Consider the following 21,775-nt stretch of genomic DNA (forward strand, 5'->3'; position numbering starts at 1 on the left):
CAGTTGTATTAACACTGAATATAATATACTTTGACAAACATATTAATTGGAGAACAGTACATATGAAAAAAAGACCCCTATAGTATTAGATGTGCTTCTGGACCTTAAAAGAGGAAGACAAAGGAAAAAGGCTGTTGAAGGCCTAAAATGAGATTAAATGCTGAATGAGAATGATGAGAGAATGCAGAAATCAATAAATAAAAACTGCATCAAAATATGAACCAGTCTTGCAGACGTGAACAAAGACTACGACTAGTTGAGGTCACATGTGTATGGCTCTACAAATAAAAATCACTGGAAATCAGAGATCATGACAGAAGCCTTCCAATTAAAAGCTTTAGGTTATAAAGTTACAGCAGAATGCCTGCAATTACATCAATTCAGTGGATGAATGAATGAAATTTCACATTTCTGCTTTAACTAGGAGACTTAAAAGAAAATATTTAAATATAATATACAATCACATACACCATAGAGTTAACTGTCCATCATGTACATTATATAAATAACAAAAATATCTGGACTTTGCTTTATGTATTTTAGGGAATACCACTGAACAAAAATAGTTTAGTAACACTAAACAAGCACAAGTCACAGTTTAAAACTTCAGTTCTAAACCTAAAGTTGAAAGAATGACTGGTAAGTGTCAGAAAACAACAAGGTTTATGGAAAAGGCACAGAAAAAGAATTGATTCGTTTGCGAAATGATCCTCAAGTTAGGTTGCAAATTCAATTAAGTAGGAATTTTTTTTTTTTGAAGTAGCTTTAAAATTGCTGGAATAAAGCATGGATGAATATTCACACTACAAATAGGAGACAAAGTTATTGAAATATGTGCTTGCACAAGAAATAGTCCACTTCAGTATGTACAGTGGTTTAACTCTGTAAATACGGGCTTATGAAAGTGCACAGCCATCAGACAAAGCACGTAGACCACTGAAATGTGCTTCTGCGTGTCATTTAGCACTCAAAGACTAGAGTTATGAGGATTCCAAAACATTGAACCTCGCATAATCTGAAAGTGCTTAAAATTCCTATTCTGAAAATGAAATGAGATTCACAATAACAGTACAGAGAATAATTGTTGATTCCACCTACAGCACACTATTCTGAAGTATAGTATCTGCAAAAAGTGAAAACCAGAACTGAGGTACCAAATGAAAGATACGCAACACAGGTTAGGAGCTAAAAGCGGGAAAGAACCATTTTCAAGACAAGGATACATTCGAACCTCAGAGGAACTGAGGTTCAGAAAACCACTTCTCCAGGCAAAATAGCTCTGTGTCATTCTATTGAGTCAACAGCAACTCAAGACCACATTAAATGTGGGTTCTGAAAGTAATAGTCTTTTTTGAGTTGATCGTCACAGGATGGATTAGGAAAATATTGCACATTGTTGAATTCAGACTAGGGAGTCACTGCAGTGTAACGGTTAAACCATCATGGTCTTCTTATTTTTGATTAGGCCCAACGGCTAGTGGAGACGAAACTGCGACTGAAAGAGAAGCTCACGTCACAGCTTTTGTGTTTGCCCCAGGCACCGAACGGCACCACAATGATAGTGCTGTTGTCTTCAGAGCCATATTGAAGAGCCTGAGAGGGACAGAAGTGTATGACAAGAAAAGAACCTTTGAAGTTATTATGCAAACGTATGCATGTTTAAACCTGCTGCATTCACTATAAAGACAAGAATCAATGAAGCTGTATGAGTACTCTCACATCACAGTTTATCTACTAAATCAACACTTAACAAAACGAACTGTTCTTTATCTCATTTGATTATTTTCTTTTTTTATTTATAACTCTGACACACACTAAAAAACAAAAGAAAAAGAAAAATTAGCAATCATTGCACAATTTTATGTTCCCATAAAGGGCTAAGGGTTGGTAATAACTAGAACATATCCTAAAAAAAAATAATAATGGTGGATGTTGGATTCAATGACTCACCTGCTCAGATATGCATTGTGCAGCCTCTTTAGGCTCGTTACATTGGTTAATGAAGTCACAGATCTCCTGACTGTTCATGATGAAGTTAATGCCGTCAGTGGTGAGTGCCAGAAAGGAGTCGTGGACGTGGTGCAACTGACAATACAGGTAGACTTAAATCAGTACAGCTCGAAATATAAATTGCTTTTGAATATTGAAATTTAATTTATATTTAATATATATATTAATATTTCATAATGTCATCAAAAATATTTAACTCAAAAGTACTCGATGTAAAATTCTATGATTTGTATGCATAAATACTAGGGCTGGGGTCGATATCATTTTTTAACCTAATTGATTACATGATGTGTTGATTAATTAATGAATCGCAAATTACATTTGACTGTAAAAACACCTCCAAAAGATTAAAGTGTATTAAATGAGAAATTACTAAATAAAGTACATACATTTTTTTGTGTGAACTATCACTTTAAAGTTTTTTTTTCCTTTAAAAAAAAATTCTAAATAAGAAACTAAAACATCCAGTAGGTGGGGGTAAATGGCTTTATGAGTCATTCATTAATTTGATTCATTCAAAGCACAGATTCATTCAGAAAATAAACACTTTAAATATAAAAATATTTTAGTTTAAATAGCTTAAAATATTACACAATATTAACTCATTTAGTGAACTGTTGTATAAAAATCACATTTGCACTCAGGACAAACAGCACTAGTGTGATATCGCTTATCATATGATATACATATGAGTCAATAGTAGTAAATCTCCAGCACATGCTTTAAGATGGAGTTCACCGATAAGCTACACAAAACATCATGAAAAATCCCACATTTAGTAACATCATTTTTTACTAGTGGTTTACCGATATATCCCCAAGGCCGATATATCGGCATTGGTCGTTAAGTTTTTCTGTTTGGCCGATGCATTCGTCGCCGGATTTTTATTTTGATGGCATTGAGAATGACAGTGCTCACATTCTCCCTCGTTCGCTGTCGTCTTTAACAGTTCGGTCTAATATGGATAGAAGTCTACCTAATAATCGGATAGAACTGTTAAACAAAAGGAAATGCATGCAAAAAGTATTAAAACTATTTATTTTACATTATTAGTAATAGAAAGGCAAATATTATAATACTTTCTCATTTTCCGTTAGCATTCAGCTAATATGTATTTATATAATTTAAACAAATCTTTGAATGACTAATATATATTTCATTTCACAAACTTAGCCGAATCCAGCTGCGAAATCTCGTGAAGTGTGCATTTGTATACTGCATGATTGCATGTTCTCTGCGTGACCCTAGATGCACGATCGACAAACTTTAAACTCATGATTTCCAATTATGCTGCTCTTTATCTGCTTTATATCGACCACCCTGCTTTCCAAGATGTCCTAGGTTGTCCAAAACCTAATATCAGTCGACCATTAGCTTTTACTTATTTTACGTATATTTTACGTAGCTTTTACGTATTTGGAGTCTCTGCGCGAGAGCTTTGGTTGAAAATGTAATAGTGATCACAAAATTGTGCTTCACTGAAAGATACGCATGACAATCACAGCTTCTGCCTAATTGCAATTTATCAACTTTGCAACTTCATTTCAATTAAACGTGTAGCCCTAACTCATACAGGAGTATTTTTGGCCAAATATCTTGAAATTTAGTGCATAACTGCATTCATGAAGTTGTTACCATGAATCATATTTGTCCACATTCAACTGTATTAAATGAAGATGAAGTACAGGTCTGGGGACAGGGACGTGTATATATATATTAGTGGTGGGCATAGATTAATTTTCTTAATCTAGATTAAAATGGCTCATTCGAATTCTGCCAAAGGCATTCAGAATATGTGTTACCCAAATAAAATTGACAAACAGTAAGTCTTTGAGAAGGGGTTTATCAAGCTAGGTGGTGCATTAGAAAAGGGGCTCATCTCCTGTTTCCAAAATGCATCACAGAGTGCTTGAAAAAGCTGTAAACTAATTCCACATTGCACAAAGTGCAAACAACCTTATGCCTGTTTCTCACATACTCCGTCTGCAGTGCGTATGCGTTGCATATTTTTTACGCACCCATGTTAACGGATTCCAGTTGCATTCCAGGAGCGTTGCGTCTGCAACAGTGCAGCGATCATTTACATACCGAGTAGCGGACTGCAAGCGTGTCCTGTGTGAAAGCACATAGAGTCCGTGCTGCACCACATACGTAACACACAGGCACTGCATACGCACTGCAGACAGAGGATGTGTGAAACAGGCGTGAGCAGGGCTGTAGCTGGGGTCAGCGGGGACCCGGTGAAGGTTGTACCAGTGGGCCCTGTTTGAAATTGTTTAATTTGTATGTTAGTTTATTTTTATTTATTTGTGCTATTTACACAATGTTTAAGTTTTTTTCAAGTTTGTAGGTGTCAAGGTACAGAAACCAAATTAATTAAATGTAAAATAGCACTGGATAGTCTTCAATTTAAAAATGAAATATACAATCAAACCTACATTTATTCAGACACCTTCAACATTTCTCACATTATTACAGTTTTGCTATATATATAAAAAATTATATCTGGTGTCTAAATAATTTTTGGTTTGACTGTTAAAACTACAAAGTTAATCAGTCAAAAGCAGTGAGTGATTTTCATTTTCTTGGATTAACATTACAGCAGTCAGTAGCTATATTATGGGCGGTCACTTTAAGAGACGACGAACGCATCCAATATAATACACATCCCATTTTTTTCCTCAACTGTTTACTTTCACTTAAGAAATAAGTTTTTTCGAGCATAATTTCCAAAGTGGATATTTTGACATATTTTGTATATATTTGTTGGCACAAGAGAAAAAATAAGCAAATTCGATGTTCAAGTGTTTTGAGACGTCTTTCTCTGCGTGAGCCCTGAACACCAGAACACTGCGAGAACTGAATTGGGCTCTTTCACATCTTTTTGTTTGTTCAAACTGCGATTGGTATTTGTTCGTTCATGAGGAGAACTTCACAGAAGAGAGCTCGGTTCAGTGTCGCTGTCCGTGATACGCGGCTCTCTCTCTCTCTCCCGAAAACAGCACGCGAGCAACCAGCTACTCTGTTCAGCTTTTCCGCGTCTTGTGTTTGGATGCTTTAATGTTTAAATGGACAAGCAGTAAGGCTTAAAAACACGTGAAAGGGATAAGCTTTCGTGACGATAAGCAGCAGTGGCCTGTCAAATGTCCTGAGCATCTTTTTAGGCTGGCCTCAGCCAGTCTGTTATTTAAAATATCCAGGTGAAAGTCATCATAGCTTGCTTATTATAGACCCAGCTCTCAACCCAACTTTGAGAATAGATTAACGGCGATATTTTATTTTAATCGCCCGATAAGAGTCTCACATTAACGCAGCACGTTAACGCCGATAACAGCCCACCACTAATATATATTGAATATAGTCAGGACATTATTAATATGTTAGTGAATTTAAAAGAAAAAGCTCTCACTGAAATCCTCTTAGTCTCTGGTTCTGCGATGACACCTGACGTTTTGAGGTCAAAATCTCCAATGCTGCGTGTCATGGCCAGTCTGCCATTGACATGAGGCTGACCCAAACTGTTCCACGTAATACAACCTCCAGTCTTCCGTATTCTTCAGAAACAAACAGATTGTGATCAAAACATGCGCTCTGCAATGCAATATCTCAGTGTGCTCAGAGCAGTTAGTGTACCTCTCTTTTTCATCCTTTCTCTCAGGCGTGTGATCCACAGTGAGTTTGAGGGCTTTTCCTTTGCGGCACAGCATGGCTCGGCTGTCCCCCACGCTGCCCACCACCAGCTCGATCCCATCTCTCAGTAGGGCCACAGTGGCCGTGGTCCCTGCACTCAACAGAGAGGCTGTAACACACCAGAGAGCGAGGCATGATGGTTAGTTTGTGATGCGTTGACGGTCACAGAAACAGTATAACATGAGATATTTTATAGAGTTTGTATCTGTTTTAGCACAATCACACACAGAAAATAGAAAGCTATTTACTTAGTCCTGATTTGCATGTAATGCTAGTACACTATACTACACAATACCGTGCACAATACTGAGTTTCCAAAAGAAATGATGTACTGGAGTGGTCAAGGCAAGCAGGTAGCATTGTGACTTTGACTAACTAAGGCACATAGGACATTAAAAAGTAAACATCATTGTTTAGGCAAAACATTATGCATAGTGCTTAAATAAAAAATAAAAAAAGCATAAAAGCAATTGATTTTCTCTCTTTTTAGCAAATAGCAATTCTTCACTGAAAATGACTCCCACAGTAAATATTCTACAGTGTTCATTTCTCTGACAAATAAAACTAGTGCTATCAATACACAATAAAACAAGCTTTGAACACAACAACTAATCAATCATTTTCCAGCAACCAACACATGTGAAGAAGGCAGAGCACAGTAAAGGGAGATCAAGAGAAAGACAGAAAGGAAAGAAAGAGAGAAAGGTCAGGAACCTTCCAAAAGTCCACGCAAGGACCCGCTGGAGCAATCTAACCCTCCGGCCTCCATAAAGGTACCGCAGAGCTGCAGCTCTTATAGGGGTAAGCTGGGTCCGCGGCTGTTGTAAATATAACACGCACACACAGGGCAAGATTGGACATGTCACGCAGCAGGCCACACTAGTGGGCCACACACTACATGAATATGATGGACCTAGTATAAATCGTATTTATACTATCACAACAGCATTTCATATCCTTATAAACAACATTTTTTAACCATGTATTTATATTGTATACTAAAGGTGGGACTCAAGTCATCTTTGATACTCTTTCAATTCAAGATGATTCTATAATTCCTGATGCATCAATTTTTTCAGCATTAGGTGCAAATTTTTACTATATTAAGATTTATAGGCTAAATCTGTTATGATGAACAGAAATGGAATAAATGAGCATAACTTCGAGGTTTAACTTTACTTAAGTTTGTTAACATCGATTAGTGTACATCACTTTTCAGTGAACAAAAACTAAATAAAGGAGCAAACATTTTCAAAAACTTAAATATTAATTTTAAAAACAGCAACTATAGTTTACAGTTCCCTAAATGTACATAAAAAAAACATATGACGGAAATGTATATATATATATATATATATATATATATAGTATATTTATTTGTTATAGTAAAAGGTTTTATAATTATTTGCATTGTAAGAATACTGATGCATCTAGGAATCATTTTTAACCCACCCCTAGTATACACAAGCATGTAAGTGCTATGTTGTTGGGATGGATGCATTTTACAGAGCCAAAGAGAAATCTATGAATAATCATGACAAGATTATAAAAGGTACTAACTGCTCTGTATAAGGCATCATAGTCAAAATCATGTATTTAGTCTGCATTGTCATGTTCGGTTCACAAATGTCCATTTGGCTCTGTTACATATTTACCTGATGCATCAAAACAATAATCATTTAAGACTCTAAAACAACAACTGAGAGACTAAGCATGCTTAAAGAACAAATAAATCAGTAAAATAGGACCTACCATCTGCACTGATGTGAAGATCCCTGGCTAAAGCTTTGTCCACCTCAAGAAACGCTTTGGTTAAAACTAATTCCAAGTTATCCTCGTCCTCTGCAATGTCTCTGAAACACATGAAAAATACAATATAAACAGTTAGCTACTCTGAAACACCACATGCCCCAATTCAGAAGCCCATAATGGAATGGTTTAAACCGGTTTAGATACTCAGTCCTCTTGAATTAATTCCAAGAACAAGTCATGTTAGTAAATGCAGAGCTTGCGTCACAACAAAGCTCTACGTAAGTAAAATCGTGAGCTTTTTTTGTATATGAAACGTCCTGCATATTCTTGCCAAATTCAGAAAACATAAAAAATAAAATATAAGCCCACTAATTAAATATTTCACCCAAAAAAATGTAAATCTCAGGCCATCCAAAATGTAGAGTTTGTTTCTTCATCTACACAGTTTGAGAAATTTATTCATTACATCGCTTGCTCACCAATGGATACTCTGCATTGAATAGGTGCCGTCAGAATTAGAGTCCAAACAGCTGATTAAACACATCACAATAATCCACAAGTAGTTAATCCACGCAACTCCAGTCCATCGATTAACAATTTGTAAAGCAAAAATCTGTGCGTTTAATTTAAGACATTCTGAATGTATAATATTAATAATACTGCTATCCAGAGGAAAATATTCTGAATCAGGACAGAAATATACTGGTGGGTTTAGATGCAAGATGAAAATGGATTTGTTTCACCATTCAATTTTCTGCATGGAGCTTTTAATTTCACAAGACATTGGGACAGTGTTGTCACGATACCAAAATTATTGTTTCGATACCGATACCTAGTCAAGAATTTCGATACTTTTTCGATACTTTTCCTGAAAAGGGAAATACACTCAAATATTATTGCTGTGCTTTATTTTAAAACCAGGACAACATTCTAATCATATAACACACTAATAAATGAACATATGAACAGCGATTATATTAAACAATGTTTCTGAACTCATTAGATTAAATGTTAAAAGATAAATAATATCAATTTAAGCAATGGCATTCAAGTAAAAAATATATAAAAAAAAGCTAATAAAATTTAGCAGCAATATCTCAGATATTGTGACTTATTCCGTCAGTTGTGCAACATTTTCTTTCAGAAAAGAAAACTCAGCCAGTGAGCTTTATTTAGCATGATCTTTTTCTACCAGTCGTGGACCGGCGGCCACAGTCACTTGTGCTCGCACATGCAGCCTAGTGATGCACGGTCGGATTTTTTTCCAACCAGCGGGTCCCGCTTTTATGAAATTATTTGGCCCGCCCCAGCCCGCAAATAAAGTAACATTTATTTACCCACCCCGACACGTGCATCGGGGACATCACGGAAGATACGTTGCTACTAGACTCATATTTCTCGTTCACTGAAGTTCCTCCCTCTACAGTAGCGCCCGAGCACAGCGCTATTAGCAGCGCATGCGCAGCTCGTGAACAGCTCTGTTAACTGTCAGAGTTACTCAAGATGTGACGGAGCATGTGATTTGTTGAATGTAGTGAACGATTCCGCCCTTCACTGAACGAGATCGCGAGATATTCTCATTCGTGAGAGTTGAATGAACTGATACATCTCGTTCGTGAACTAAATGAATGAGTATACAGGGTCAGTGAGCCAAGCATGTAAATCTCGATCAGCAATCAGCAGATACAAAGCGCAGTTATAGGTGCTGTGCAGATACGCTCGTTTTCATATTTAGCATACATACCATAACTCCACGTTTAATCCCCGATTAATGTGAATATTATATATGAACTGTCTGACCAAACAATTAAAATGTTAATTATGCAAGAAAACCTCGTGCTTTGTTCATCTGAACAACTTAAACTATTTAATGTGATTATGCACACATTTTAGTAAAGCCAAATCAGTTTAGTAAAAGCCACTAATCCAGCCATCTCGCTGTAGTGCTTTTTTGCTGCTTGTGTGAGGATAAAACACACAGACGTCCATAGGGAGGCACTGGAAGCGTGCGTTGCACACACCAACATGAAATACGTCTCTTACAAATCTGGAACGCAGTCATTCTTTGAAGTATCCATACTAATAAATTTAGGTATCGTGACGTTTTTAATTTCCGAGAATCGCGATACTTTTGAAGTATCGGTGCACTGTGCAACACTACATTGGGATCAGAGGATCCATTGGTGATCAAATGATGTAATGCTGAATTTTGCCAAATCGGTTTTGATAAAGAAACAAACTAATCTACATCTTGAACGACTTAAGGGTGAGTAAAATCTCAGCAAATTTTTACTTAAACAGTGATGACCAAAATTATTAGAACACTAGTATTTTCACCAGCTAAAAATGGTTTCAAGTCAGTTATTTCTAACTTTTGCTGTAGTGTGTCAATAGGCAAAATGAATATTTGGAAATGCAAACTGATATTTCCTACTGACACACAACAGAAGATAGAAAAAAACTGACTTAAAACCATTTTTAGCTGGTAAAAATAGGCTACTAGTGCTCTAATCATTTGTACTATTCCTTTAGAACCACTGATCCTTACTTAATATACTTCTCCATGTTTCTGTGGCAGAAATCAGCAGCCTCTGCTCCTCCATGCCCATCAAACACTGCAAAGTACATGATGTTGTCCGTCATCTGCGATAGCTGATAGCGGTCTTCGTTTACCTTCCGCAGGCCAATCTGCGATGCACAGCCCACCTTGGACAGGCTAACTTTAGGAATGGGTTTACCATATCGGATGCTCGACGGAAGCAAGATGGGCAAATCAATGCGGTTGTCCCAGATCCCAAAGGAGTCCCAGGTAGTTGGCAGGCCACTGCTGTCCGGATCAAAGCGAGAGTTGCTGCACCGAGGAGATGATGGCGTGTGTAGAGCCCGTTTTGGGTCTTGTTGGTGGATGCTAGTTAGGCCGAGGGCAGCCCTGCAGCAGACACGGGATCCGCGGAGCGTGGCATATCGCACAAGAAGAGCCACTGACATACTCCGTAGCAGGATACTAAACTTCCTGAACAGGCAATAAGAGTCTGAAACAAATGGCCCTTAAATATGCTCCAAAAACCAATGCAGAACGTGGATACACTGGTCTCTGTAAATAAACAGTCTTGAACAGGAGTTCTCTGAAAGACAATGAAAATAAATTATTGACTTACCCTGAGGCTTGTTAATCCCTAGAGTGTACATGCTATGCAACATAAAGCACGTAGCTTTCAGCTGTCTCAAAATGTAGCGAGATGTTAACAAAGACAGACAGCACATTGGGGTCACCTATGATTTCCAAAAATAGCTACTTAGCTCACTGGGTTTTCAAACACAGCCTTTGTTTGAACACTAATAATAAGATTACAGCTCCTCCCACTGAAATCAATGATTAAAAACATGAGACATATGTACATAATACATGCCTAAATTTTTTTTGCATAGGTAGTGGTTAGGTATAAGAAATTCTTTGTTTAATCACTAAACAATGTGTTGACTGTCCCAATGGAGGTATTCAGCAACACTACAACTGTGCCCCACCCCCTATTTAACTCATACTACAATTCATACGTTATAAACCAATGACCCGCAAAAACAACATAAGAACGGTCATTTCTAATGGAAATAACCCAATTTTTGATAGACGGACGAAGAAACATCGAGTTAAATATGAATAGAGGGTAAATAAACATGACGTAACTCCTCGCTTATATAACAACATGCTAGCAAAACATTCAAACCGCTCTCTATTAAAGTTTTAAACAAAAAACGGTAAATCAAAATAGCTGAAACAGACATAGATTACAGAATAAGCGAATTATTGAGTTTAAACATTTACCACAACATGCAAAACGGAGAATAATCCTCGAGCTTTCGGAGCTGGCGCTGCTAGCAAGCAAACGGATTTCTCAACGGCAATTCGCGAATGTTGTATAATTTCTAGATGTTTATTTGCTACTTACCTTTAACTGATATGATGACAATGATATCTGGTATGTATTTATTTAACTTAACGGGTTAACTGAAATGTAATATCGTACAGTAGGTAATTTCTTCTTTTAGCTGCTGCACACAAACCGCCTAATGAAGGAAAATACATGTGGGCCAATCAGATCCCTCCGTTTCGTCGGTGGGGTTCAATCAGTTGATTGGCCAGACTAATGTGATTGACATAGCTCTAAACCAATGAGTTAAGGGAAACTGTAGTAATAGGCGTTCTAATCTTAGACATATCTCATCTCAGAAGCTTGTTGATACTATTGTTTGTTTTAATTGTCTTTATAAAATGTCTCATAACGATTAAATATTTATCTAAATTTAATCACACAGAGAACTTTTGACATAAAAAGCTTGAAGAGGGATGTCATGATATACAGAATGACAGTCACTGTCACCATTCACGCTTTTGTATGGAAAACACGAATGTGAATTGTGACTTCTGAGTTTTCATTCCCCGCTATTTTACCTTAACATCACCTTTATGTTCTGTGGAAAAAAAACTGACGGTCATTGTGGACAGGTTGTCCTATTCCACATATAAAACAACTCGATGGTAAAAGCAACAAATACAGAAGATAAGATTCAGTATACTTTCGTTTTGTGGGAAGTTTTGAATAGTATCGTTTTGCCTGAAACAAACTTTACCGGTTTAACTTTCGTGTTTGCAATTTAAGAAGAAGAGAATCTCTTCAGGAGTCTGTTGAACTGTTCTTCTCGTGCATCAGCTGTGATCATGCTGTGTTTTTGGGGAGCGCAGGTCAGAGAGGGTTTGGGGCTGGTGAAGGCTGAACAAGTCAAAAATGGCAAGTGTGGATTGCGATGCTTATCTCCAAAAACAGCAGTTCAGGACATGTCAGCTGGAAGGAGTTTTGCTGGATTTATCCGGGATGGGAAGGTCTCGGTCCTGAGATTGCGCAGTGAAGACTATAATCATGATGGAAAACTAAGTATGATACACTAATGACACATTAGGTCATAGTTTAAAGATAAAAATGTAAGATAAATGCCATATATTTATATTTGGTCTACTGATACTTCATGTTTATTAATTTAATGGCATTATAATGAAAGTGTGTTCATTTTTATAGTCTGAAGAGAAGTTGAACTGATGAAAATAATTTATGCACTACAGAGCAACTACAGCTAAAGAATAAAACATTCAGACAAATTGTCTGTGGAGGAGATGGTGCGGTGCTTCTTGCTAATGCAGGAAATGTTCTCATTATGGACAAATCTACTGTGTGCAAGTATGTTTATGGAGATCAAACAGCATAAATGATCATGGATTATAGTATCTGACAGATTGTCTTGTCTCTGCAGGCCTCTCAAAGGTCTGGAAAATAGGCAGGTGATTCAGATCACATGTGGAGACCATCATTCAGTGGCGCTAACTAAGGGTATTGACAACTATTTCATCTGCCATTTGCTTTCATCTTTTAACATCTCATGATTGAGATGAATCGATTGAGGTTTGAGTGTAGATGTTGAGAGCTGTTGCTCTTTCAGATGGTCAGGTGTTCGTATGGGGGGAGAACTCTCACGGTCAGCTGGGTTTGAGGAAAGATCATCCCGGCTCTCCGTCTGCTCAACATGTTCAGAGTCTGAGTGGGGTCCCGCTGGCTCAGATCAGCGCTGGAGGAGACCACAGCTTTGTGTTGTCTCTCTCTGGAGTCGTGTTTGGATGGGGAAAGAACTCTGCTGGACAACTGGGCCTCGGAGACACTACAGGTCTGATTATTTCATCACGTAAAAGCTAAATCAGTAACAGTATGAAAGTACACATAAATGTACTAAATATGTGCTATACTGTGAACTCTATATCAAAGCATGAATATGATGTATGTGGAAGTGATTAACTGACTGTTACTACCACAGACAGACACGTCCCAACGGTTATAAATAGTCTGAACGGGAAGAAAACTGTGTCCATCTCATGTGGAGGTGAACACACTGCCACTTTATCAAAGGTACTATGGTCATAATATATTAGATGTTATACTGTATTTAGCATAAAAACAAGCTGGACAGAAAATAATTAGTAAATGTTTCATGTTTCAGGGTGGCACCGTGTTCACATTTGGATCCGGAGGCTCTGGTCAGCTTGGGCACAAATCATTTAGAGATGAGCATCATCCGCGGGTGGTTGCTGAACTGTGGGGATCTGAAGTGTCACAGGTCACGTGTGGGAGGTAAAGACTGTTCGTAAGCTTTATTAGCAATCAGCATCTCAAAGCAATAGTACAGATTTTTTTATGCACTGTTCTATGTCTCTCATACAAAATTCCTCACATGGTTAACATGTCTGATGTTTGAGTTCTGCTCAATAAATTAGGCATTCAATTCTTTTTTCATAAGACATCACACACTCGTATCAGTCGCATCGTCAAAGCTGATCTACTCATTTGGATGCTGGATCCAAGGGAAGCTTGGACATGGCAAAATGATCAAGAAGTTTGTGCCTTTCCCTGTGGATCTGTCAACTAGTAATTAAAAATCATTTCTTCGCAATGGTCCATTTTATCATCAATATTTGTATAATATTCATGATGATGCTCAGAGATCTGAATGAAGTATTTGTTGCACACAGAATGTAATCGTGAATATACGATTGAAAAGCTTATTGCTGGGGAGAATCATTACTTTGCCTTGTTTTTCAAAGTAAGACATGGTAGTTTTCATTCATAAATTATTTAAATTATTGTTGCACTGTGATTACTTATGTTTTTTCTTGTTTGTTGTTGTTGTTGTTGTTGTTTTTTCTGTAGGGACTTGGCAACAAATCTGCAATGTCTAAACCCAATCCTAGTAAAGGCATTGTGACATTAAATGAGAGGATGATTGAACGTTGGGTGTCAGAAAGAGATTCATGGGTAACGATAAAGAGGTGAGTGCCTGACTCAGTTTTATAGACAGACTTCTGTTTTCATTTATGTGTAATTAAGAAAATATTTCCAAAGTGTTTGTCAGTTCTTTTCTGAGTTTTACTGAAGGATTCACCAAATAGATTTGACTTAAGTAGAGTATTAGAAGTCTTACTAGTATTTCTGTGGCCTGTAATTTATATATGTTAGGGTAATGCATATAAATGGACAATATTTACAGGGAAATAACAAAGATGTTCTCCTCTGCTGCCTGTTTGAATGGAAGTTTTCTCAAAGCAAGGTAATTCAGAAGTAGATATGTCTAGTCATTTTTCAGCCCAAAACAAATCTGCTGAAAGCATCACAAATATCTATGAATGTTTTTTGTTTTTGTAGTCAAGATGAACAGGATTTTGAACTGGCTGAAAAAGCTTTTTCAAAGTTATTAGGGAATGAAAAGGTGATATCAAAGGTAATAATAATTCCAAAATATCCAGTTTGTTTAACATGTTTAACATTAAGGGGCTGAAAAGGGTTTTAATTTCACAAACTGAGAGAACTTAATTTGTATGCAACCTGAAATTCCTTAAATTTTTTGTATCTCAGGTAATGAAGGTGGTTGAACAGATGCTTCGTTCTCTGAATCCGAATCCAGTTGGTGAGGAATCGCTGAGAATTTACATTCTCCTCCCTGAGCTCATCAGATGTATCCAGAAACAGCAAAGAACCGAACTCACTGAAGCTCTGGCCTCCAAAATCCTTCAGCTGGATCCCGATGCTCACAAGGTGTTAGGTAAAGCTGGGAGAACTTTCAGCCTTTCACTTGTGTTTTTGGCTTTGTTGCATTTGTCTAAGTATTTTTAGGTTATATTCTCAGAGAAGCACTGGTCCAAACTCCCTGATGGTTGGCTCAAAAGCCTGGTGAAGTTATTTCGTAAAGCATCTGCTGAGCTGATTGGCCAGATTTCTTATGGTAAAATGAACCAGGATATACAGTGCTTGGAGAAGTTTTTGAAGATTCTTCAGACTATCCATCAGGTGCCTTTTTTAAACACTGGATTAAGATGTAATTTAATCAGTCATTCTATAATACTCTATTTGCTTATACTTTATTCTGAAGGTCTGCTGCAGTGCCAACAGAGACATCCCAAACAGGGATTTCATCATTCATGAGATCAATGATCTACTAGATATGGTAAGAAGCAAAGCAATAGTGAATACTGCTAAACAGAATTATTTTCTTTGAGGAATACTAAAATACAAGAAAATTCTCTTTTTTTCTACATCAATAGCTGCAAGTCACCTTGGAATACCTGAAAGAGTGCAATGATGTCTATGATATAGTTTTGAAACAACATTACTACATTGTGGGTATTGAAGGCTTGTAACATGATAAAAGTAAATATTTGCATGAACTTTTTATGTTTTTTGTTTAATAACTTAAACCTATATTTCTCCCATGCATCTTTCTTTCAGAGAACTATTAAAATATTATTGAAGTTCCCTTTTGCGGCTGATTCTGCATCTAAATGGAGAATGTTTTGTGTAAGTGACATATACCATGCTAATCTGAGGGTATGTTTACATGACAATGATGTATTAAAAACTGAGAAGTTCTTCCATGGATTTATTTGAAACATTTTGCATACAGACAGCAACATTGGCAAAACAATCCTCTTTCACACTGAGCGATATCACTTTGTAAAGAAACACTACGCACCTGTGCATATACCTATACTGATCACATAATATGCATGCACAGTTTTCACAAATTCTGGAGATTTTTACCTGGAGATTATATTGTTTTCAAAAATTTGCACTTTGAAACTTGTTTTCAAAAGTTAGCATTTTTAGACTCCCAAAATGATGTTGTCATGTAAATGAATGGCCAAAACGCTTAAAAAGGTTTCCATTTTTAGTTTTAGAAAACCATGTCATGTAAACACCCCGAGAATGTAATCATTTTATGCAAATACCCTGCTAACATTATTGTACTTTTTTAAGTACCTGCGGAATGAAAGGCTACAGAGCATTTCAGGCTCATTCATGCATAATGACAATACCAACGTGCTGCAAATAAACAGGGAATCAGTGTTGACGGACACACTTGAGTATCTCAGACAAAACATCCACTCATATATCCATCCATTGAAGGTAAATGCAATAGAACTCAAATTCAAAAGTTAACCATTTGAAACATCTGATAAGCCATTTTACCATATTGTAAGGCTTTGCTTTTTTTTCTGTTCAGGTGGAGTTCATTGGGGAGCATGGAAGTGATATAAGGGGTTTATCAGCAGAATTTTTCTCCCTCCTTTCCCAATCTATTTTGAAATGGGAGAAAAAGGTGCTGGAAGTCCAAGAGAATTCACTTGTTTGGTTCAATCCTGATGTAAGTTTTACGCTGAACATTCCTTGTACGTCCTAATGTGGTCTTTCTCATACAGGTGCGTCTCAATTAATTAGAATGTCATGGAAAAATTAATTTATTTCAATAATTAAACTCAAATTGTTAAACCTGTGTATTAAATAAAATCAAAGCATACAGACTGAAGTAGTTTAAGTCTTTTGTTCTTTTAATTGTGATGACTTTGGCTCACATTTAACAAAAACCCAATCACAACTAATTAGAATATGGTGACATGCCACAATCAGCTAATCAACTCAAAACACCTGCAAAGGTTTCCTGAGCCTTCAAAATTGTCCCTCAGCTTGGTTAACTAGGTCAGACTGATGATCTGACAGTTGTCCAGAAGACAATCATGGACACCCTTCACAAAGAGGGTAAGCCACAAACATTCATTGCTAAAGAAGATGGCTGTTCACAGAGTGCTGTATCCAAGCAAGTTAACAAAAAGTTGAGTGGACGAAAAAGTGTGGAAATAAAATATGCACAACCATCTGAGAGAACTGCAGCCTTATGAGGATTGTCAAGCAAAATCGATTCAAGAATTTGAGTGAACTTCACAACGTATGGACTGAAGCTGGGATCAAGGCATCAAGAGCCACCACACACAGACATGTCAAGGAATTTGGCTCCAGTTGTCATATTCCTCTTGTTAAGCCACTTCTGAACCACAGACAACATCAGAGGTCTGGGCTTAGGAGAAGAAGAACTGGACTGTTGCTCAGTGGCCCAAAGTCCTCTTTTCAGATGAGAGCAAGTTTTGTATTTCATTTGGAAACCAAGGTCCAGAGTTAAGTTTACGCAGTATGTGATGATTTGTGGTGCAATGTCATCTGCTGGTGTTGGTGCATTGTGTTTTTTGAAAACCTAAGTCACTGCACCTGTTTACCAAGAAATTTTGGAGCACTTCATGCTTGCTTTTGCTGACCAGCTTTTTGAAGATGCTGATTTCATTTTCCAGCATGATTTGGCTCCTGCCCACACTGCCAAAAGCACCAAAAGTTGGTTAAATTACCATGTCGTTGGTGTGTTTGACTGGCCAGCAAACTCACCAGACCTAACCCCAAAGAGAATCTATGGAGTATTGTCAAGAGGAAAATGAGAAACAAGAGACCAAACAATGCAGATGAGCTGAAGGCCACTGTCAAAGAAACCTGGGCTTCCAAACCACCTCAGCAGTGCCACAAACTGATCACCTCTATGCCACGCCAAATTGAGGCAGTAATTAAAGCAAAAGGAGCCCCTACCAAGTACTGAGTATATGTACAAAATATTAACATACTTTCCAGAAGGTCAACAATTCACTAAAAAAGTTTTTGGTTTTATGAAGTATTCTAATTTGTTGAGATTGGTGGGTTTTTGTTAAATGTGAGCCAAAATCATCACAATTAAAAGAACCAAAGACTTAAACTACTTCAGTCTGTGTGCATTGAATTTCTTTAATACACAATATATGAAATTAACTTTTCCATAACATTCCAATTTATTGAAATCCACCTGTATATCACATATATGTGCGGTGATGCTTGTGTCTTTTCAGGGCATGCAAGCTAATAGAGATTTTTACTATCTTGGTGTTATCTGTGGAATGGCGCTCTACAACCATCATTTTATAAACATAGAGTTCCCACTGGCCTTGTTCAAGAAACTCCTCCAGCAGAGTCCCACTCTGAATGATCTGGAGGAACTGTCTCCTGTGGAGGCCAGGTAAACGATTAAAGGGGGGGTGAAATGCTATTTCATGCATACTGAGTTTTTTACACTGTTAAAGAGTTGGATTCCCATGCTAAACATGGACAAAGTTTCAAAAATTAAGTTGTACGTTTGAAGGAGTATTTCTGTTCCAAAAATACTCCTTCTAGTAATACTAGTATGGCTCTGTGTGACGTTAGATGGAGCGGAATTTCCTTATATATATATAACCCTGCACAGATTACTAAAGAAAAAACAGCATTAAGGGACCAGTGGATGGAGTTTATTTTTACAGAGCATCAACGGAGTTGTGCAAGTGTTTTTGTTTGCACCCTGCATTTCGAAGATGCTTGTTTTACAAACAAGGCCCAGTTTGACAACGGATTTGCACATCGTTTATTTCTTAAGGATAATGCAATCCCAACGAAAAAGGGTCACGATCGTGTGTTGGAACCGCAGGCGGTGAGTAAAACTGCTTCAAATATCTCTGCCTCCATGTTAGTGCGTCCGCCTCCCATGCCGGAGACCCGGGTTCGAGCCCCGCTCGGAGCGAGTCGTTGCTGCTGCTGCTATCGTTCAATTTCAGCCTCGGGATCTGATTCTGGATCGTAAATAAACGGCTGAATCTGACTGTTAGCCATGGTTTGTTTTGGATGATGGTTTTGTCCTCACGGTAATGTCACAGCTTCCAAACGCTCTCAACGCAAAAGCCTACTGGCGCTCGTGATTCTTTAGCTCCGCCCACACGTCACGCCTCCAGTCGGTCGTGTTTTTCCGGGAAAAATCGGTACAGACTATCTTTCTCTTATGAATATAATAAAACTAAAGACTTTTTGGAGTTATGAAGGATGCAGTACTAATCTATAGGTACTCAAGATTAACAGGATATTGAGTGAAAACGAGCATTTCACCCTCCCTTTAAAGACTATGAGACATTAGATGTTTTATACTGTAGGCTTCAAAGTAGTGTTTCAGAGCAGATCATATTTATAATTGTATTTCAAAAATCTCATTAGAAGTCTGAAAAGCCTTCTTGAGGAGGACGAGGAGGAAGTAGTGGATATGCTCTTTTTGGATTTCATGGTAATACAGTTTCTGTGGTTGACTTGTATAATTGTACACAACTGTTATTTTAAAACTTACATTTGTGACCCTGGGCCATTTGTGCTGTTATTTACCTCCTTCAGGTCAAAGGGCAAGAGCTCATTCCAAATGGAAATCAGATTCCAGTGACCAAAGCTAATAGGTAGGCTCTACAATGTAATTGTCTCTCTCTCTCTCTCTCTCAACTCTTCAAACTTTCGATCAAACTGGTCCTGATAAAACATTCATTTTCTATTTGTCCTTGTGATGTTATACTGTTTTATTAAGTTGCTTTTGTACATTTCTCAGATCAGATCAGAACTGAAATTCTCAAAACAACCTCTACATCATTTAGTCACTTGTGCACATCAAAAGCAATTTCTCATTCTTTTGTAGGAGTTGCAAATTATTTTGTATGTTCACGCAACTGATTATGTACACTTGTCTGCTGTTTCCTACAGTTGCTTATATGTTGATCAAAATATATTATACTGGTTCTCTGTTGAATAGTCCTACCCCCAAAACATCAAATCATTAGTTCATTGCTTAAGCCTTTCAATGCAAAATGGTTAAGCTAGTTGTCATAATCTGTCATTTCTATTATTCTATTTGTTTGTTCTGTTTGTCGATATTAATATTAAGTATACCAAAGGGACTGAGAAAAACTGAAAAATACTTCAATTAATTATCCATTACTTATGAATGGATATTACATGAAAAGACAACATAAAACAGATAATTTAGCCTATAGATGATGTGTTCCCTGTTTTTGCAGTGCTGGATTTTCTTGTGTTTCATTGCAATGTTTCATTTCATTTGCAGACTGGAGTATGTGGATTTGTATGTAGACTTCATTTTCAACAAGTCAGTAAAGAGTCAGTTTGAGCATTTTTCAGAAGGTTTCTATAAGGGCTGTCCACTTGATGCCTGGAGCATGTTCCACCCTGAGGAACTCCAGCAGTTTTTCCAAGGCTCCCCTAAATACGAGTGGAAGGAGCTTCAGCTGGTAAACATGTTCAAGAAACTTTCACATTTTTATGTTTTAAATATTCTGTAATACCTGATTTTTTCTGCTTCATCTTCAGTGTGCTTCCTATGAAAAGTGCTCTGCCTCTGATGAGCTCATCAAGAACTTCTGGACTGTTTTCTTTGAGTTATCTGAAGAAAACAAGAGAAAATTTCTGGGTAAGTGTTGTCTTTAACGTATGAGCATCTTGAAGCATCATGCACATTTAGGGAATATCATTATTATTCTTTCACATCCTCACATTATTCATTTTTCTCTAGTTTTCTTGTATGGGACGGACCGTGTACCTGTGGGAGGTTTCTCAAAGCGCATTCTGAATATTTCACAGTTAAACTGTGCTGATGCAGATGACCGACTGCCAGAGGCCCAGACCTGTTTTGGCATATTTATTCTTCCCAAATACAGTGACATCAATACACTTCGCAACAAGCTTATACACGCAATCAGCTTTTGTGAGGTTTTTGGACGAGAGTAAACTTTCCTCAAGGTTCCAACCCCTAAATATTTGAAGTCAAGTATATGTTACTAAACTTTGTAGCTCACTAGTTTTAAATGTTACATGAACTGTTATTCAGTGTTGCCTGATTTTCTTTCAGTCATAGATTTGCCATATATATGTTACTCTTTTGCTTAATGTGGTCACATTATTTTTGTAAATGTATAGTTGTTATAAAAAAAACTGTGGGCTTAATAATCACAATATGAGAGCTATACATATTCTATTTTATATATATCATAAAATATAATGACCTTTTCATTGTTTTTGCTCACAGCGGGGAGAATAATTTAACAAAAGCACTTTGTTATAATATAATATAATAATATAATGCATTATTATGTGGATATTCTGGTATGTCAACTTATAACCTTTTACTGATTGTTTCTTCAAACATATTTAATTGCTTAAATAAAAATACATGTTTTAGTAAACACTGTTGGGCTCATTTATAATCTTTGGTTAACAGGTTTGATCCAATTTTCAGCAGATGTTTCTTGTCACACTTAACTACTAATGTCCTCCCAGCACTTTGAACTTCCCTCATTGAGGATGATGACAGCCACAGAAAAGTATGAAGCACAGAAACGTTCACACGAAACAGCAGAATTTTTTCTTTTTGAACATGAGTACATCTGATTTTTTATTATTTTCTTCATTGGCCATTTAAATTTGAAAAAGTAAAATAAAATCGGACATACCCTCCTAAAGGTCTATTTGTATCAGTTATAAGTTAGAATGGCATAAATGATTTACGCAGGAGTTACGCAGAG

At 37.0% G+C, this 21,775-nt stretch overlaps 2 protein-coding genes across 2 annotated transcripts; one reads left to right on the top strand and one right to left on the bottom strand.

Annotated features, from left to right (window-relative positions):
* Positions 1–565: 565 nt before the first annotated feature.
* On the bottom strand, positions 566–11,550 carry LOC113044117 (protein phosphatase 1K, mitochondrial-like). Its single transcript, XM_026203749.1, has 7 exons — positions 11,400–11,550; positions 10,001–10,577; positions 7,453–7,553; positions 5,644–5,809; positions 5,420–5,564; positions 1,951–2,085; positions 566–1,593 (listed from the first exon to the last, which is right to left on the bottom strand). The coding sequence occupies exons 2-7, from the start codon at positions 10,438–10,440 to the stop codon at positions 1,462–1,464; spliced, it is 1,119 nt and encodes a 372-aa protein (XP_026059534.1). The 5' UTR covers positions 10,441–10,577; positions 11,400–11,550; the 3' UTR covers positions 566–1,461.
* A 568-nt stretch (positions 11,551–12,118) lies between these two features.
* LOC113044124 (probable E3 ubiquitin-protein ligase HERC4) lies at positions 12,119–21,266 on the top strand. The gene is made up of 24 exons (XM_026203755.1): positions 12,119–12,383; positions 12,569–12,683; positions 12,757–12,833; positions 12,943–13,164; positions 13,312–13,403; positions 13,495–13,625; positions 13,792–13,919; positions 14,024–14,094; positions 14,202–14,320; positions 14,539–14,598; positions 14,694–14,769; positions 14,904–15,090; positions 15,175–15,335; positions 15,418–15,492; positions 15,590–15,664; positions 15,774–15,842; positions 16,302–16,451; positions 16,549–16,689; positions 18,245–18,411; positions 19,413–19,479; positions 19,584–19,642; positions 20,302–20,485; positions 20,565–20,664; positions 20,767–21,266. Exons 1-24 carry the CDS (start codon positions 12,170–12,172, stop codon positions 20,979–20,981), a joined length of 2,955 nt encoding a protein of 984 aa, XP_026059540.1. The 5' UTR covers positions 12,119–12,169; the 3' UTR covers positions 20,982–21,266.
* Positions 21,267–21,775: the final 509 nt, after the last annotated feature.

Source organism: Carassius auratus, chromosome 26, assembly GCF_003368295.1.
Source record: "Carassius auratus strain Wakin chromosome 26, ASM336829v1, whole genome shotgun sequence".
In the NCBI taxonomy this organism is placed as follows: domain Eukaryota; kingdom Metazoa; phylum Chordata; class Actinopteri; order Cypriniformes; family Cyprinidae; genus Carassius; species Carassius auratus.

What these genes read in the sequence shown, in the direction of transcription:
- LOC113044117 (XM_026203749.1), bottom strand. Translation starts at nt 10,440, where the DNA reads ATGTCAGTGGCTCTTCTTGTGCGATATGCCACGCTCCGCGGATCCCGT. An exon ending in AGAAAGGATGAAAAAGAGAG is followed by an intron (nt 5,565 to 5,643) that starts GTACACTAACTG and finishes TTGTTTCTGAAG; the next exon opens with AATACGGAAGACTGGAGGTT. An exon ending in CAGAGACTAAGAGGATTTCA is followed by an intron (nt 2,086 to 5,419) that starts GTGAGAGCTTTT and finishes CTGTATTGTCAG; the next exon opens with TTGCACCACGTCCACGACTC.
- LOC113044124 (XM_026203755.1), top strand. Translation starts at nt 12,170, where the DNA reads ATGCTGTGTTTTTGGGGAGCGCAGGTCAGAGAGGGTTTGGGGCTGGTG. An exon ending in GGGCCTCGGAGACACTACAG is followed by an intron (nt 13,165 to 13,311) that starts GTCTGATTATTT and finishes TTACTACCACAG; the next exon opens with ACAGACACGTCCCAACGGTT. An exon ending in CTAAATGGAGAATGTTTTGT is followed by an intron (nt 15,843 to 16,301) that starts GTAAGTGACATA and finishes TACTTTTTTAAG; the next exon opens with TACCTGCGGAATGAAAGGCT.